This window comes from Opisthocomus hoazin, chromosome 9 (assembly GCF_030867145.1).
Source record: "Opisthocomus hoazin isolate bOpiHoa1 chromosome 9, bOpiHoa1.hap1, whole genome shotgun sequence".
Taxonomy (NCBI): domain Eukaryota; kingdom Metazoa; phylum Chordata; class Aves; order Opisthocomiformes; family Opisthocomidae; genus Opisthocomus; species Opisthocomus hoazin.
The window spans coordinates 7,473,874-7,490,315 of record NC_134422.1 but is presented as its reverse complement, the minus strand read 5'-3'; the positions used below and the strand labels follow the sequence as shown (position 1 = coordinate 7,490,315).

Below are 16,442 nucleotides of genomic sequence, written 5' to 3'. Positions count from 1 at the left end.
GCAATGGGCACAGACTGAAGCAGAGGAAGTTCCATTTGAACATGAGGAAGAACTTCTTCACTCTGAGGGTGACAGAGCCCTGGCCCAGGCTGCCCAGGGAGGTTGTGGAGTCTCCTTCTCTGGAGATATTCAAGACCCGCCTGGAAGCGGTCCTGTACAGCCTGCTGTAGGTGACCCTGCTTTGGCAGGGGGGTTGGACTAGATGATCCCCAGAGGTCCCTTTTAACCCCTACCATTCTGTGATTCTGTGATTCTGTTTCTCAACACCTCTTCTTTTGCAGGTCACTGGGGCCGGTGTGTGGGCGACTGCGGCTTGGGGGGCGTTCGGAGCCGGGCCGTCTGGTGCACCCACGCAGAGGGCTGGACGACGTCCCACGCCAGCTGCGACCAGAAGGACAGACCCGACAGCCAGAGGAGGTGCTTTAAAGTCTGCGACTGGCACCTGGAGCTGTTCGAGTGGGAGGTCTCGGCGTGGGGCAGGTGTGGGCTCGTCCCCTTCGCTGCTCACGGTGAGGCGGGAGCCGGGCTCTGCATCACCGCCCAGCACGGGCTGCAGCACCGGAGCGTCCGCTGCCTCCAGAAGCTGAACAGAACCTTGGTCGCCGACGAGATATGTGAGTACTTCGCGCCACAACCGCCCGCCGAGCAAGCCTGCCTGGTGCCGTGCCCGCGGGACTGCGTGGTGTCTGAGTTCTCCAGCTGGTCCGCGTGCGGCACGGGCTGCGTCAGGACCCTGCAGCACCGGACGCGGGCGGTCGTCGCTCCCCCTCTCTACGGGGGTGCCCCGTGCCCAAATCTGACCGAGTCCAGAGCCTGCGGGTCTCCCACCTGTCCCCACGGGGAGGAGGAGGAGGAGCGCACCTACAGCCTCCGAGTGGGGTCTTGGGGCAAATGCCGGCGGCCCCATCCTAAAGACATCGACCGGATGGCCAGGACTATGCCTGATATTGGCTCGGACTCTGGAGAGCGAAGCGTGTTGGGGCTCCGTCCCGGGGAGGTGGAGATCGGTTACCAGACCAGGCAGGTCAGGTGTGTACGGAGCGATGGGACACACGCCGTGCTCAGGTAAGGGTGCTTCGTCTTTTGCCTCATCCGCAGCGGGTTGGTCTGACGGAGCGCTTGCTCTGCGCGGCGGCACCGCAGCCAACGTGCTCCCGTTCTGGAGTTCTAAATGCAAATTTTTATGTGTTTTCTTTGCAGTCTTTTATTTTGATTTAATTCCCTGCTTGTAAAGCTAGCACATGCTGAATGTTTTGCGTACTTCTACGATTTGTGACTCTTTAATCCGTTTTATGTTTTTAATAATTCTCTTCTGCTTTTTTTTTTTTGTTGTTTTGAGGAAACGCGGAGGAAATGGAATTATATATCACTTTGCGCTGTTGCTGGGCCCTGGCTGTGGGAGAGGGAGGTTTTGTTCTCAGCCATGTACTGCATATATTTGGCAGAAGAGGCTAAAATTGCACCAGCTTAAGCTTCTTCGTTCTTACAAATCAACAGTGGGTAAAATAAGTCTGAAAAGTTCGGCCTTGCGAAGGTATTTCTTGGAAAGATAGATTGGTGAGCAAACCTGTGATTGTCCTCTTGCTTGCTTAGGAGCCTTCCCGTCTGGGTGTAGCTCTGGATGCTGATCCTAGATCATAGAATCATAGAATGGTTTGGGTTGGAAGGGACCTTAAAGATCATCTGGTTCCAGCCCCCCTGCCATGAGCAGGGGCATCTTCCACCAGACCAGGTTGCTCAGATGCGTGACTTGCTTTTCTTTCTAGGGTGGGTGTCAGGAGGATGGGGCCAAACTCTTTTCAGTGGTGCCCAGTGACAGGACAAGGGGCAACGGGCACAAACTGAAGCAGAGGAAATTCCATCTGAACATGAGGAAGAACTTCTTCCCTCTGAGGGTGACGGAGCCCTGGAACAGGCTGCCCAGGGAGGTTGTGGAGTCTCCTTCTCTGGAGATATTCAAGACCCGCCTGGACAAGGTCCTCTACAGCCTGCTGTAGGTGACCCTTCTTTGGCAGGGGGGTTGGACTAGATGACCCCCAGAGGTCCCTTCCAACCCCCACCATTCTGTGATTCTACGATTCTGTGATTCTCATCCTCGTGTTTTTTATCTAACACTTTCTCTTAGTCTACGTAGGCTGCTTTGCTGTAATTCAAATGTGAAGGTGACAGTAGTGTGCAGCAAATAATGGAAAGATTTACTCTCTCCATTTCTCGCATTTGAATTTAAGCTAAGCTCTGCCATCTGACTTCAGGTTGGATTTGGACAGGTGTCAGGAGCTATAGATGACTGAGAAATTGATTGAGCTCTGAGAAAGTCGAGATTTCTGGAAAACTTCTTATCTTCTCTTTTTCAAGGATATTAGAAGTTCTTGAAAAATCCCACTCCTGAATTTTGCAGAAATCAATCTATTTCCCAGTCATCTGTAGCTCCTGGCACCTGCACAAACTCAGATGGCGGAGAGAAGGGGTTGTTTTACGTCCAATTCTCTACCCCTGTTAATGTCTGCAGTGGTTTTGCCCACATACTGAGGTGAAAATACACATTCTAGCCTTTTGCTTACCCCCTCCTATTACACTTGTAGCAAAGTAGGTATTTTTTTTTGTTGGTTGGAAAAAAGTCAAGCTTTGTGAACTGTTCCAGCAGTTTCTAACATCTTGACTTTATTACTTGTCTCTAAGTATATGCTGATTCTAAATATACAGATTTTATGCTCGTGTAGCTGCTTGACTTTAATGGAGTCACTCGTGATTTATGCTGCTGTGCGACCAGCAGCAGGTTTACGTCTGCTAACCCTTGTTAGCTGTTCTTCTTCTTGTATCTCATTCCTTATCAGAGGCTGTGGGAAGGGGATCCCGACATTGCAAAAATTTCACTCGCTCACTGCTATGTTTGCTGTAAGAATGGGGAATGGAAGGCACTATTACTGTAAATGTTTTCTTTTTGTTGTTCTACTGTATGAGTTATACATGGAATTTCCAGAAAACAGAGGGTCCTGGGAGCTTTAGTTTTAGTGACTCTACCATTGATTGAGCTGTCTTCTTCCTTGCTGCTTTCTGGGGATTTTTGCTGATCTACCGCTTTTTGGGGAGGGTACAACTCCGTTAGCCACCTCCTGGCAGACTTCATTTGCTGAGGCCGTGTCCTAGGTTTACTGCAGAGGGCTGAGCCTGGCCCATCCCTGATTCTTACTCCACATACAAGAGGAAAGCCCATTGACTGAGTAGAGGACAAAAGGTCGTGTCATGTTAGAGTGTCTGGATAGTCTCACACCTTTCCTTTCTCCATTTGGACCTAAAATTGAAACCTAAAAATCCAGCCTAAAATCCAATCCGTATTTAATTTCAGGGCTGGGGTGTCACTGATATCAAATACCGCTGACAGCGACTCCCTGTAAGCGTCCCCCCGTAGCGTCCTCCTCGTTTTGTTGTGCAGCATATTTGCTGCCATTCTTCTGAAGAATGGACCCGATCTTGCAGATGTCGCTTTACAAGAGCGGTGATATTTTGGCTTCTGATAAAGAAGAATAAAGGCATTTGCATAACCCCGTAGCGAGCTTTGGCAGGCAGCCAGGCGTCTGCTGTAAAGGTGGAAAGCAGCGCCTGATTTCTGCTTTTCCATTTTCCTGGCTGGGGCTTCCTATTTCGACTGACACCGTTGAGTAAGTACTGACGAGAGATACAAATTAAATTTCTGGAAAACTGAGGCAAGGGAGAGGAATATCCCAAGACGCTCTTTAACGGCGGGCTCCGAGCTGCTGCTCTGCAGGGCTCTGCCACCGCCCGGCCGCAGCCTGGCTCTGCCAGGAAAATAGCCGATAACGGGGGCGGTCAGCCGGAGGGGAGGAACCGTGTGCTCATCTCGCCTCCTAATTTATAATGCAATGGCGAAGATGCCTAATTGATTATCAGAGTTGTTTGACTTTCTGGTGTCTAATCTCAGGGCCGTGGATCGGCTGGCGAGCAGCAAGCGTCGTGTGCACTGATGGGAGAGGGTGCCGTGTTCCCTCCTTGGCACGAAACAACAGGCTTTGTCCAAAAATTGGGTATTGGTGGGCTTGGGTGCCACCTGGTTTTTAAAGACTAGAAGGTTGAACGCATTCACTCCTTACAGATGCCGGATTTCTGGCAGAGATTCGTTTTGGCCTCTTCACTACCAAGTTTGCCATTGATGGCAATGGCAGCTGGGGCGTCCTGTCTGTTGTGAAGGAGGTCGCAGCAGTGGGAAATGGGCCTTATCTTTGGTTTCAGTTTTTCGCTGGTGTTTGATGTGTGCTGTCGAACGCTGCGAGAAGGATCCCGTGATTTTACACTGAGCCCTCAGGTGGGAGCTGAAGAATCCTTTGCATTGTAAGAAAAATATTTTTTTCGTTGAAGTAATTGGTCCTACAAAGATCTGTGTGTCCATAGCAGCCTTAAAGGTGCAAGCAAAAATCCTAGGAATTTTAAAGGTGAAAACTGTGAGCAGGAATTATTTGGAGAGGAATACAAGCGTGTGGAAGACTGGACGTGCTGTAGCAGGGAAACAGAGCTGGGGAATGTTTGTGATGAAATCTTTTTTTTCAGTTTGGAGGGTCTACATTGGTCAAAGTGAAAAGGAAAAGGGATAAAGGAAGGGGAAAGGGGGGGACAGACCTTTCAGAAACCACTTGAAATGGAGACAATTGAACAGCAGAATGTCAACAGACCTCGAGACAGGCTCATTGCTCCTCAGAAATAATTTTAGCATAGAAACTTTATATTTGTGAAAATAAAAGGAGCAGCATCAAAATAGAATGATTTTATGGATCTGATTTGAAGCTTTTAAAGATTCTTTATTTTAAAAAGCTGGATTTTTTTTTCATTCTATTTCAGATAGAATTCAGATTTCATTCAATCTCAGAAAAAAGTTTTAGTTTTGCTTTAAATCTCGTATCCAGTAGCAAATGCAAAGATAATAATTTCCATGCATTAAAAAAACACAAACAACCAAACTCTGAAAAAGTTACCAGAAACGTATATGCTAGAACTTCTGCTCTTTTTGGCTTTCTGTCATGTCACAGTTGTAAAAATCTACTAAATAGTGAGACAAAGGCACTTGTGTGGTTTATGTTTTTTTTTTTTTTCATTATTGAGGTTAGACTCTAAATGACAATTTGTGATGGTAAGTGATGATAATGAGTGCTCGTAGCTAGATGTTGAAATACTAAATAAATTTATCCTGATTTTTCTGACCTGATGAGCATACTCACTAAGCATATTGAGAAGTTAAAGTAGGAGCAAACAGTTTTAGGGGTTTTTTTTATTAATATTATTTGGATTAGGAGTCTTTTTAGGTACATATTTCTTAAACTCTTCATTCTACATGTAAGATGACAACAGTGATATAATAAAGTTGGATGTGGATTTTTGTTTACTCTGCCTTTGTAAGTGAAAATTCAGGTCAAACTCAGTCAAGGGACAACCCATCCGTCAAGGCTGAGGTAGAGCAGCATTCAGCTCTTTTGTTTGCCTCTGTAATTTGAATTTCCATTATCCGTTTCCTAGTGGATTGCACTTAGTCGCTGTGCTGTTGTACATTTTTAGGAAAAATTATTTGCAGTTTCTATTTCTAGTGTTGACATTCTTCTGTTCTCTGGGTGAATACGAAATTTTGCTGTCCAGAGGTGGAAATGTTGTGCTGTAATATGCTATTTAATGGTTATGATTCTGATCTGGGAGAGATGCGTGTTCACATTCCTCCCAGCAGATGTAGGAATCAAACCTCGGTGCTCAGGCTTGAAAACAAATCCCTGAGCTAGTGGGTAAGAGGGAGATTTTGTTTTCTAGTGTTCTAGTGTCACTCATTTCCTTTGCTTTTATTAAAAGCACATGAAACAAAGGAACAGTGACCGCTTTTTTCATTTCAATAAGTAACATTTTAGAAATAGTGTCCAGTAACAACTGGGCTTTTTGCTGCTGTTTGCAAATTATGCTGAAAGCCAGCTTCTTCTGCAGCACCAAGATCTCAATGTCTGTCTAGGTAGCGCAAATGTAAGTCAGCATTGATTTTTAATTGAAACAGAGCATCTGGTGCATTACGTGTTGGAGACACCAAAACTGAGACATCTTAGATGCCAAAGCCCTGTGTTTGTTCAGACTATGGGTGTCCCAGCTCCCTTTACCTTTGGTCAGTTGTATGGCAGGCAAAGATTCCCTGTCTTCCTTACCACCCCAGTGTGGAGGGGGCTGGTGTTTCTTCTGCCAAAGAAGCCTCCGCTGCACAGATTGAGTATATGGTATTGCCAATATCCAAAATAGCCCTGGCAGCCCTTCAGGGCCCTGAAATACATTATGAATCCTTGGAATTATGCCTGTTGAGAGTGACTGCCAGTTTCCTAAGGGAAAAAAGTGTTTGGATGCTGTTAGAAACGTGGCAAGACTGTATCCGTTATTGGACCCTAAAATATAGTAGTATATAGTATAGTAGTGTAGATACATTAGACCCACATCCGTGCAGCAGGACAGGCTGGGGCTGACCTGCTGGAGGGAAGCGCTGTGGAGAGGACCTGGGAGTGCTGGGGGACAACAACTTGACCATGAGCCAGCAGCGTGCCCTTATTGCCAAGAAAACCAATGGTCTCCTGGGGTGCGTTAAGAGGAGTGTGGCCAGCAGGTCAAGGGAGGTTCTCTTACCCCTCTGCTCTGCCCTGGTGAGGCCCCATCTGCAGTACTGTGTCCAGTTCTGGGCTCCCCAGTTCAAGAAAGATGAGGAGCTACTGGAGAGAGCCCAGCGGAGGGTTACGAGGATGGTGAGGGGACTGGAGCATCTGTCCTATGAGGAAAGGCTGAGGGAGCTGGGCTTGTTTAGCCTGAAGAAGAGAAGGCTGAGAGGGGACCTTATAAATGCTTATAAATATCTGCAGGGTGGGTGTCAGGAGGATGGGGCCAGACTCTTTTCAGAGGTACCCAGCGACAGGACAAGGGGCAATGGGCACAAACTGAAGCAGAGGCAGTTCCGTCTGAACATGAGGAAGAACTTCTTCCCTCTGAGGGTGACGGAGCACTGGAACAGGCTGCCCAGGGAGGTTGTGGAGTCTCCTTCTCTGGAGATATTCAAGACCCTGCCTGGACGCGGTCCTGTGCTGCCTGTTCTAGGTGACCCTGCTTCAGCAGGGGGGTTGGACTAGATGACCCACAGAGGTCCCTTCCAACCCCTACCATCCTGTGATTCTGTGATTACTGACCAAATGCAAAGAGGAAGTAGTGTTTATTCCAGCAGCGTGTAAGGTTGGATCATTAATTACAGAATAGGAGATGACATTAGGAAAAGGGAAAAAAGTGAAATTGTGTTGTTATCAGTGTAGCTTAGCTCACTTGAGGATTTTCTTGCTCTGCAGAATGTGGGTTTGAGCATGCGTTCCCTGGCAGGGCTTGACACTTTTCAGGAGCCTTCCTGAGCTGCTGGGCAAGAGCCTGGCTGCCAAAGTAGTCCCCTGTCCTCCTGTGGCTGCCTTCCATACCAGCAGCACGGGCTTGGTGATAGCTGCTTAATGTGTCAAATTATTTCGGAGATGATCTTTTCAGCATAAAAGGTTCAGCAATAACCACCTGTCTCATCCTCTAATGTGAGGAAAAGCATTCAGCTTTCATTCTGAATGCACTGATATGGTTGGGAAGGGAAACCAGGGATAGTTTCTGTGCTGGTCCTAACCTGATTTAATGATGCCCTGCTCCTGGACGGTCTTGCTCCTTTTTCCTGCTGATAGACGTGTTCCCACTCATTTCCTTGCAGTGGATGTGATGACTGGGTGATGGCAAGGCACGTAGCACAGATGCACTGAGCTGTTGGAGAATTTACTATTTTTTGACGAGTTACTTTTTGCCCAGAGCAGAAGGGTGGTGTGGTTCAGCTTGGGGCTGCACAGTTGCTGTGTCTCCGGGGAGAGATCATGGCTGGAGATGGAGGAGAAGAGCAGCGCCTGCAGGTACATGGTCACGGGGGACGTGGAGCTGCGTGGTCAGAGTGAGTGGTAGACGGGGCTGCTTTTCCTCCTCCTTGTCTTGCTTTTCTACGTGTAGCTCCATGACTATGCAAATGTAGAAGATGCAGGAGGAGGTTTCCTTTGGTTTACTGGGTCTTTTTAAAATGTGGTTTATTCCCCTTCAGTACGCAAGAGAGTAAGAGGACTCTCTGCCCCTTGAGCGAGTTAGGCTTCGTGCTGCTGCTGTCTGCTAGCTAGCCAATCCGTCTTACATCGCGGGCAGCAAAATGTGAGTTGTGAAACAGTTTCTGTGGTTTTACAGTGCCAATCCAAGCATGTAGCATAGAAAAAAGCATCAGTCACAGAAGTACCTTACTAGATCACAGTTCCTAGATTGACTTCCAAGAGGAAGATCTAACCTGATACATTAATATGTGGGAAGTTAGTTTAAAAACAAGGCTTATGTAGTATCTCGTGTCCCTAAGACTTCCTTCCTCTCCCTGCTGGTTCGGATACAGCCACAGCAGCAAATACACATCTGGTTTGCACTGGCTCGCGCGTCTGGGCTTGATCTGTATGAGATTGTCCTGAATACATCTGCGACATGAAAGACTGTGTCTGAATTTCATGCAAAAGCGTGTTTTTACGTTTGTCTCTGTGTTGCTCGGTGTCACAATTAATTTGACTTTGAGGCTCTGAATGAGTAGGTACAAGTTAATTAGATTTGCTTTCTGTTAGGCGGTTGCATGTAATTCTCCCTCAGAAGCATCAGCTCCAGCAGAAGGATGGAAATTGCCAGCTCCACGCCTTGCTCACCTTGAGGTCAACAAAGTTATCTCTTTAGCCTTTTGTAGTAGGAGCGGGTGGAGGGATTTTCAGGGACAGAAACAGCTATTCAGTCTCTGCATACTTCAAAGGCTTTTGTAAATAGCAAAGATGATTGCTGGGCAGAGAAGTGTTTTGTGGCCAGAGTGTCAGCATAGGCTTGAATCCATTAGGAGAGGTATCGTGGGGGTTGTCTTGCTAAGAATTGGGGTTAGCAATATTAATTTTAAAGAAGACCCAAAGCAGATTTTTAAAGGCTTCGTTTTGTTTGGTATTTCAGTAAAGACCAGGCCAGAATTAAATCTCCTTTGCAGTGGCGCAACCTCAAAAATGGATCGCAGTTTTCGTGCTGGTATCTGAATGTGCAGTTTTGATCACTCTTTAAAATGTGAGATCAGTTACCCTCCATGCTGTGTTCTTAGATAGACGCTAGTTTTCCAGTACAATCAGTTAGGATAGTGGTTTGTATGTGCTACTGTTTTATCTGCTCAAAATTGGGAATTCTTTTTTCTTGTTGATGTTGTGGCGCAGGTGGCTTACCTGCTAACTGTTGAAAAAGCATTAAAAGGGAAATAAAGTTACCGTTCGTGTGACTCCACCTAACCTCATGTCCCAAACAGGACTCAAAATCCCTGAGTTAGTAAGTACAGATATAATGATTATTAATTTCCAGTCCTTTGTTTTGTAGCAGAGACAGCTTTGCAATCAGTTGCATTTGACAGGTAATAGAGGAATGAGAAATCTTTTTAGAGTTGTAAGCAAGAATAATTTTATTTTGAGGGGGCTATGTCACAGGCTGTTTCTACTTTATGAAGTTGTTAAAATAAACCTCAGCAAATTCATCCTCACAGCACCCGTGAGATTAATGAGTTTTATTCTGGCTGAAGAAACTGACACAAAAAGTTATTACAGTTTTTTAGGTTTTTGTTTTTTTTTTAGTTTGAAGTATAAATTTAAGCTGCTAAATGCTGTATTTTGCTGGTAGTTGAGGGGCTAGTCAAAGTTGATCAGGTGTCAGTGGGAATATTCCTACTGGCCTTTGTGAAAATGGGACCAATTTCTGGGCTGGAGGAGAAGCGAGTGAACATTCTGTGTCTTTTCTGCTCCCCCGGGGAGGCTGCCCTGCAATCCTAAAATGATTACCTCAGTCTGTTTTCTTTAGGGAAAGTTAGGTTTGTCAAACTGTGCTGTAAGTAATGTCAACTGGGGTAATGGCTTGTTCCCAGGCAGCAGCTCTGGATTTCACACCTTTTAAGTGTACATGCATTTGCTCCTTACAGTTGGCAAAAGCCTGGCCGTGAGCAACTGGAGGCTGGAGAAGACAAATTTAGAGAGAGTTCACACGGAGTTCATGCACGGTCTTAATTTCGGAGACCGGTTTGCATCGTCAGGATAACACTAGGCAGAAATTCTTGGTTCCTTTTCTCCTGGTGACTCCTTTTTCCTGGGTTTCATCTTTTTTTGCCCTGTCCCATTCTTCGTGGTGCTCCAGTGACGTCTCTGCTCATAGGTACCTCCATCCTCTTTCGGTATACCCTGTCCCGCTCTGCTACCTCAGCTATCTAAGGTTTTTGAGAGACCAAAAAGGTTTGTCTCCCGTTCTGGGAGGTGAGTGGTCGCTTTGTGGCTGATCTCGGGCTGGGGTGAGGTGGAGCAGGAGCAGCCGTGCTCCACGGGCTCCCTCCCTGGAGAGAGCTTTTTCAGCCAACAGTTGGCAGCTCTTAAAATTTGCTTTTCTGTTGTATTGGGCCTTGTGTGGTGGCCTGATGTGTTACAGAATGAGTGAGGCTCGTGTCCTAGTGTCAGCAGGAGTAACTGAGTCCCAGAATACAGCCGCAGCTGCAGCATTCCTGAGTCTCTGGTGGTTTGTCAGGTTTGGAAGCCCTCATACCTTGTTTGATAACAGCCTCACAGAACCAACACCATTCTTATTAGTGTGTGACGAATTATTTTTTAAAAGAGCTGAGTTGCTCAGCAGGACGTGCTGGCAGCTGGACTGGTGGACGGGCAGCGGACAGCTAGTCCTGTGTGCAGGGTGAGGAGAATGGTTACCAGCGGCGATATTTCTCTTGGGCTTGGCTTTGATTTTCAGTCGTGGAGAAACTGAAATTCTAACTGTGCAGGAGTAAATACAGTGCCTTTCGCATCTGTTTTAACTTGAATTAAAGAGGTGTATTATTTGCAAACTACTTGGCATGCAAGATTGCATCCAGAACTCCCTGGAAAAGTGTTGATGTGCACTGCGTTGTAGCTTCTCTTACTTTCATTGTGTTGGTGTTGATGCTGGTCTTCTGACTGACACCAAATGACCGTGGATTTCTTCAGGTCTGAGGCCAGACCCTGGCTCAGGGTGAAAGATTTGTGGGGTTGGGTTGAAAAAACAGAAATTTATTGAGCAAGATCTCCTCAGCTGTTTTACGGTGTTCTTATCACAGCCTCTGCATGCAGGATCCTGTCCCTTTGACCTACAAGTCCTGTGTCATCGCTAAAGACTGCGAAACATCCGAGTGGTCGGCATGGAGCTCCTGCTCACGGACCTGCGCCTGGGGAGCTCTCGCCCCGGGCTTCCGGAGTCGGCACCGCAGCGTGCGGAGCGTGCCGATGGGCGCCGGGAAGCAGTGCCCGGAGCTGGAAGAGAGGGAAGCCTGCAGCACGGGAGGGAAGGAGCTGCAGCAGCCTTGCCCCAGGTACAGCGAGGGCTTTCAGCCCCATGTTTGGAAATAAAGAAGCCCCTGTTCGATGACTGTCTTGTGCGAAGCAAGTCTTCGCTGCCTGATGTCTGTGTGTGGATAGTCCCGCGTGTCACGCTTTCTGAAACTCTGTGTCTAAAAGATCACTGATTTGATCATTGTTAACTATGATTAGTGGTATTATTTATTGTTAGTAATATTCTCGTAATTGTTGCTATTATCGTTATTGCTATTACAATAATTACACTCATATATAGAAATAAATCTAAATTACACCCACTATGGTTTAGATTTTCATATTTTAAAAACTGAAAGCAGATACTCTTGTTCTCTGAATGGGCTTTCGTACTGATTGCCTTTTTGGAGAATTTCCTCAGCTGCACAGAGACTGGGCAAGTCTCCATGGCTGTGCTTTGATTGGCTTTGAAATTGTAATTTTTTTACATAAGATTTAATGATTCCCCTTCATCTCCCCATAAATAAAATTCCCAGTCCTCCTTGAGGAAAATGGGAACTGATCAAAGATAATAGCTTGGACTTTACTCAGCTTCCCTTTGGGTACTTCTGGAAATGGGAAACTTTGCAGTCCCGGAGTGCTTGCTCGGTTTATGGCAGTCTTTGTTCTGGCAGAAGGTGAGGATCTCGCCTTTCTGGTCTGCAAATCGATGCCATTATGCCCAGCCAGGCTAGCACAGGGGATTGCTAGTTTGCTTTTGCAAAGAAAGTGAAGTATCACTTAATTTTTCATGTGACGTGTTCTGAGATTGACTGTAAAATGCTTCAAGATTGATAACATTTTATGTGCCTGCAGACAAATCTCCCTGTCTGTGAAGGAGTGTGTTTAATAGGAGGTCTATTCAGTGCTCAAGTCAGGAGTTTCTGGGACTCTGCCAGGTACTGCCAAAACCTTTGATAAAGCCTTTGCAAGATAAATTTCTTAGGAAGGCGTAACCTGTAAAAGTGTCTCTATAGCGTTGGGCTCATTCAAAATCAAATGCTGATCATTTTTATGCACCCTGCTAGCAGATGAGAGGAAGTATACAAAAAAACCACTTTCTGTTGCTTGATTGCATCCTATGAAAAGGCTTTGACAGAGTCATTTTTGCTCCTGCCCAAACATGCATCAATTTCAAAGACAATAGGTGAACACGCTGTCTGGCTGATTTTGTGTAGGAGCGTGGGTGCCGGTGACACCTGACTGGGGTAGACCGGCTGGTAGGTAATCCGGGAGTGAACAGACATGTCTCTGTCCCTAGCTTCTCTCTTCTGCTTTTTGACATTGCACTGTATTACAGTGCAAGCGATTGTAGAGACTTGGTGTAGAGCCAGGAGATCCCAAAAGGTCAGAACCTGCGTAACACCGACAATTTTCTGGAGGTGCCACTCTTGCTATAGAAGGAAGCCTGTTCTTCCAGCACATCGCTGCTATGCCCGGGTTTTCGTGAACTCTGTGAACTCTTAAACCTTCCTCGTCCTACCATACCTGCGCACCCTCAGTCCTTCAGGCAACGTTGCCAGCAAAGGAGCTGCATGAGCTGGGATAAACTGCCTTATGAGCTGGCCCACAAATGTAACATTAGGCTTATGTGTTATTAGAGCCACTTAACCAAAAATATAGCAGCACTTCTCCCACTCCCCCACCCCTAAACCCTCCGGAATTTAGGTAATTGTTCTTTCTAGGGATGTAGCATCTCAAAATGCGGGTGGTAGGCTATGACCTTCTCACACTATGCGGCATTGAGGAGAATTTTGCAGTAGCGCCTGGTTAGTAGACTTAGATTTGGCCATTCAGTACTGCAGAAATGAGCAGAAACGAAAAGGTAGAAAGTTGCAGTGTGTGCTGTGTCCCCGCTGGATGTAAGGCTGTGGGGCCCAGTATTAATGAACAGAAGTGAAATGTGTTTAAGTATATTCTTTAAGTGTCAGCAGCTGGTAAAGGATGTTATGGGTCCATGTTATAGTTTACAGCCTGGTGATGTGGTGATGGTGTCTGGGAATTGGTGACCAAGATACTGGAAGTGCTTCAGGCTGGAAAGCAGTAGTTTTCAGCCAGAGAGCGATGTAGTGTTAATCCCTATGAAATAACATAAGAAGTTTTCGATGCTCCTGTTCTCCTTATTTGAGCATATTCTCTTTGCAGTGCAATACCTAGAAAGATTATGCTTTCTTCCCCCTTAAATATATGCCACCTCATCTGTGGCTTTGCCAGGGCTTACCAAACAGTTATCTTTTCTTTCTTCCCCTTACAAGAAGATGATGAATTTAAGGAGATTCAGTAGCAGAAATGAAACGCTCTCTCCTTCATTTGCCTTGTCTCAGCACAAACCATTCATTCTTTCAGGCTTGTGTTTGCCTAATCAGATTAGTCTTAAAATCTTTTAAGATGAGAATCCTATTTACTTTCCCAGTTCCTGGAAATCTGCTCTTTGCTATTTTTTGGCTGATTTTAAGACAAGTAGCCTTTCCTTTAGCTCTAGTCTCTGGGCAAGAATTTTCCAAAGCATGCTCCATGCACGGCAAAGAAAGCGGGTGAGGACGTAGACTGGAACGAGAGCAAGTCTCTGGGCAGGAGAAGGAAGGGAATTCTCCAGAGGCTGATTTTTGGTGCAGGGGCAGAGAGCACCCTGTGACCGAATGTGGGTACTTATTGCAGGCTACATCCACCAACACAGACAAGAAGCAGCGCAAGAGGTAGCACTTGCAGAGTTGTACTCAGCAGGGGGAGATCTGTGAAGTTACATTCCAGCACCCTAAAAGGATCCAGAGGGGAAAAAAATACCTTCAGGTTCAAAACTGCTCTGTTTAGTATTACCTGTCTGTCCATGGCAAGGCTACAAGCTAATGGTTCCTTCACAGGTACATGGCAATTAGTGTAGATTTGCTGTTAAATGGGAAGGCCTTTTAATTTTGTGGCTGAAGTTTACAAGAACTTCTTTAATCAATAGTTTAAATGCAAGAAATAAAACACTTTAACTGCATGTAGGACTCCAGAGCATTGTGCTTTGTTTTACTTTTCGTTATTTCTACTGAAGGGATTAGATTAAGCACTTAAAAAGCTCAGATACATACAGGGTGGTTCTACTTTCTTTTATTGTGATATAAATTTGGGATAGTTCAATTAAAGTGAATGGGTATACACAGGTATAAAACTTGTGTAAGGGCTAAGAGCATAAGTCCTGTAGACTGAGGAGACCAAGAGGTTACTATAAATCGGAAAGATATTGAACGCTTGTTTGTGGCATAGCTGTCACTGAGTCATCAGTTTTTGAACAATGTATTCTATCATTTTTATCCTTGATGTGTAGCTTTCATGTTCACTGGGAATAGATAGATTTTCCAGAATTATGATTATGTCTTTAAATCTTTCATTTTGGTTGTGGTTGCTACGTTACAAGACAGGGATTTAGAAAAAAACCCTCTTTGCTTTGTTGGAAATTCAAAGCTTTTCAGAAGTTAAATGATGGAAAATGGGGAAGTTTTAAGAGCTGATTTTTTCAAAAGGCTTGAGGTTACTGCTGAGATATGGGTGTGATGGTATCGCTTTGTAAATGAGGCCCATTATGTGTCCCAATTAAAGATAAGACATTAGTGTGAAGTAGGAAAGGCTTGAAAGGAATTGTGGTGGACTGTGCTGGTAGGCTGCTGGAGTTACTCTTTGGGAGTGGTAGCAACACTGCTCTTCAGCCCTTTGACCTTCACTGGTCTTGGGCATGCAACAATGGCCTTGAATCAGCTGAGCAGCTTTGTTGCCTCCCCTTGGATCAGGAACCCTCCATGATGAAGATCTGGTTCTCCAGCTCTGTGGTGGACACGTCTGCTGCCGCTATGGTTGGGTGTTGCAGTGCGAGAGCGTGTTTTGCCTTGATGGTAACAGAAACCTGCTGGACCTGCTCTTCTGCTTCCTCAGCTGACTCTGTTTGGCAGGGAAATTCAGAGCGCTGCTTACGATGTGAAAGGTGTTCAGCTTTACCAGCCAAGCTACATCCTAGATACCCCAAGCACTTACTTTATTGTTGCTAAACTAACAGTTTTTGCTTGTCCGTTTTCTTAAGCAGCCTAATACAACTGTCTGTGGATTCTGAAGTTCCCCATTTGGGACATTAGCTAGCTAGCCCTCAATGGGGTCTGTCAGTCTTTGGAAGTAGCTAGACCTCCTGCAACTCAAACAATATTGTCAAAAAGTGGAACAAGCCTATTGGGAAGCCAAAGGGAAAGGCTGAGATTTTTTTCGGTGTAGTAAGAGGTCTGTAGAAAAAAACATGGATCACTGCTAGGTCTGTAACTGTACTGAGTTTGTGTCAATCTGGCTAGGTATTGGTAGGAGTTAAAATGAGATCTTGCATCTATTGACATTTGAAATTGTCATCACCGACAGGTTTTGGCATAGGGATCACGAGAGTATATTGGAGCTGACCAGCTTAGGTGATCCTAATGTATAATGTCCCTTCTACTTCCTGAGTTGTCACACCCTTCACCTTCTGGGGATGGAGAACAAAGTGGCTGGATGGTATGGACCCCTTAGCTTAATGATGGCACAGCGCATCGCTGGTATGGTCTGCTGTAACAACAGAATGTCCAGAGTGACGTTAGTGGCTTTGGTCATCTTCATTCAACTGGAGAAATTACAGTCGTGTGGTAAAACCACTGTGGATATTGCTAATGATTTGCAAGTACAGGCTTGAGGTTGCCAAAGTTACAAAAAAAAAAAAAACCCACCTGAAGTGTTTGCCAGCCCATAGCCCCTGTTCTTTACTCATAGCTGTTAACAAGCTTCTGATTAAATTTAAGTAGAGATTATGCAGTCAGTTTCTCTTCGTTAAGTGATGTTAATTCTCATTGCCTTTAGTGTAGTCCATAGACAGGCAAACTAATACTGAATATCAGCCACGCTGCTGAAAACCCTGCAAAGAGCCTGGCACAAAGCTGTCCGAGGTTGCTGCATCTGTCTAGAAAGGTTTTGCATTAGGTTTCTCACTCAGTGGGACAG

The 16,442-nt window shown here is 45.7% G+C and overlaps 1 protein-coding gene across 1 annotated transcript in view; it reads left to right on the top strand.

The window, feature by feature from the left end:
* THSD7B (thrombospondin type 1 domain containing 7B) overlaps positions 1 to 16,442 on the top strand; it is a 349,180-nt gene that overhangs the window by 124,712 nt on the left and 208,026 nt on the right. Inside the window, exons 4-5 of the mRNA XM_075430128.1 lie at positions 282 to 1,065; positions 11,201 to 11,452. Of these exons, the coding sequence (XP_075286243.1) occupies positions 282 to 1,065; positions 11,201 to 11,452 (1,036 nt within the window). The remainder of the gene's footprint in view (positions 1 to 281; positions 1,066 to 11,200; positions 11,453 to 16,442) is intronic.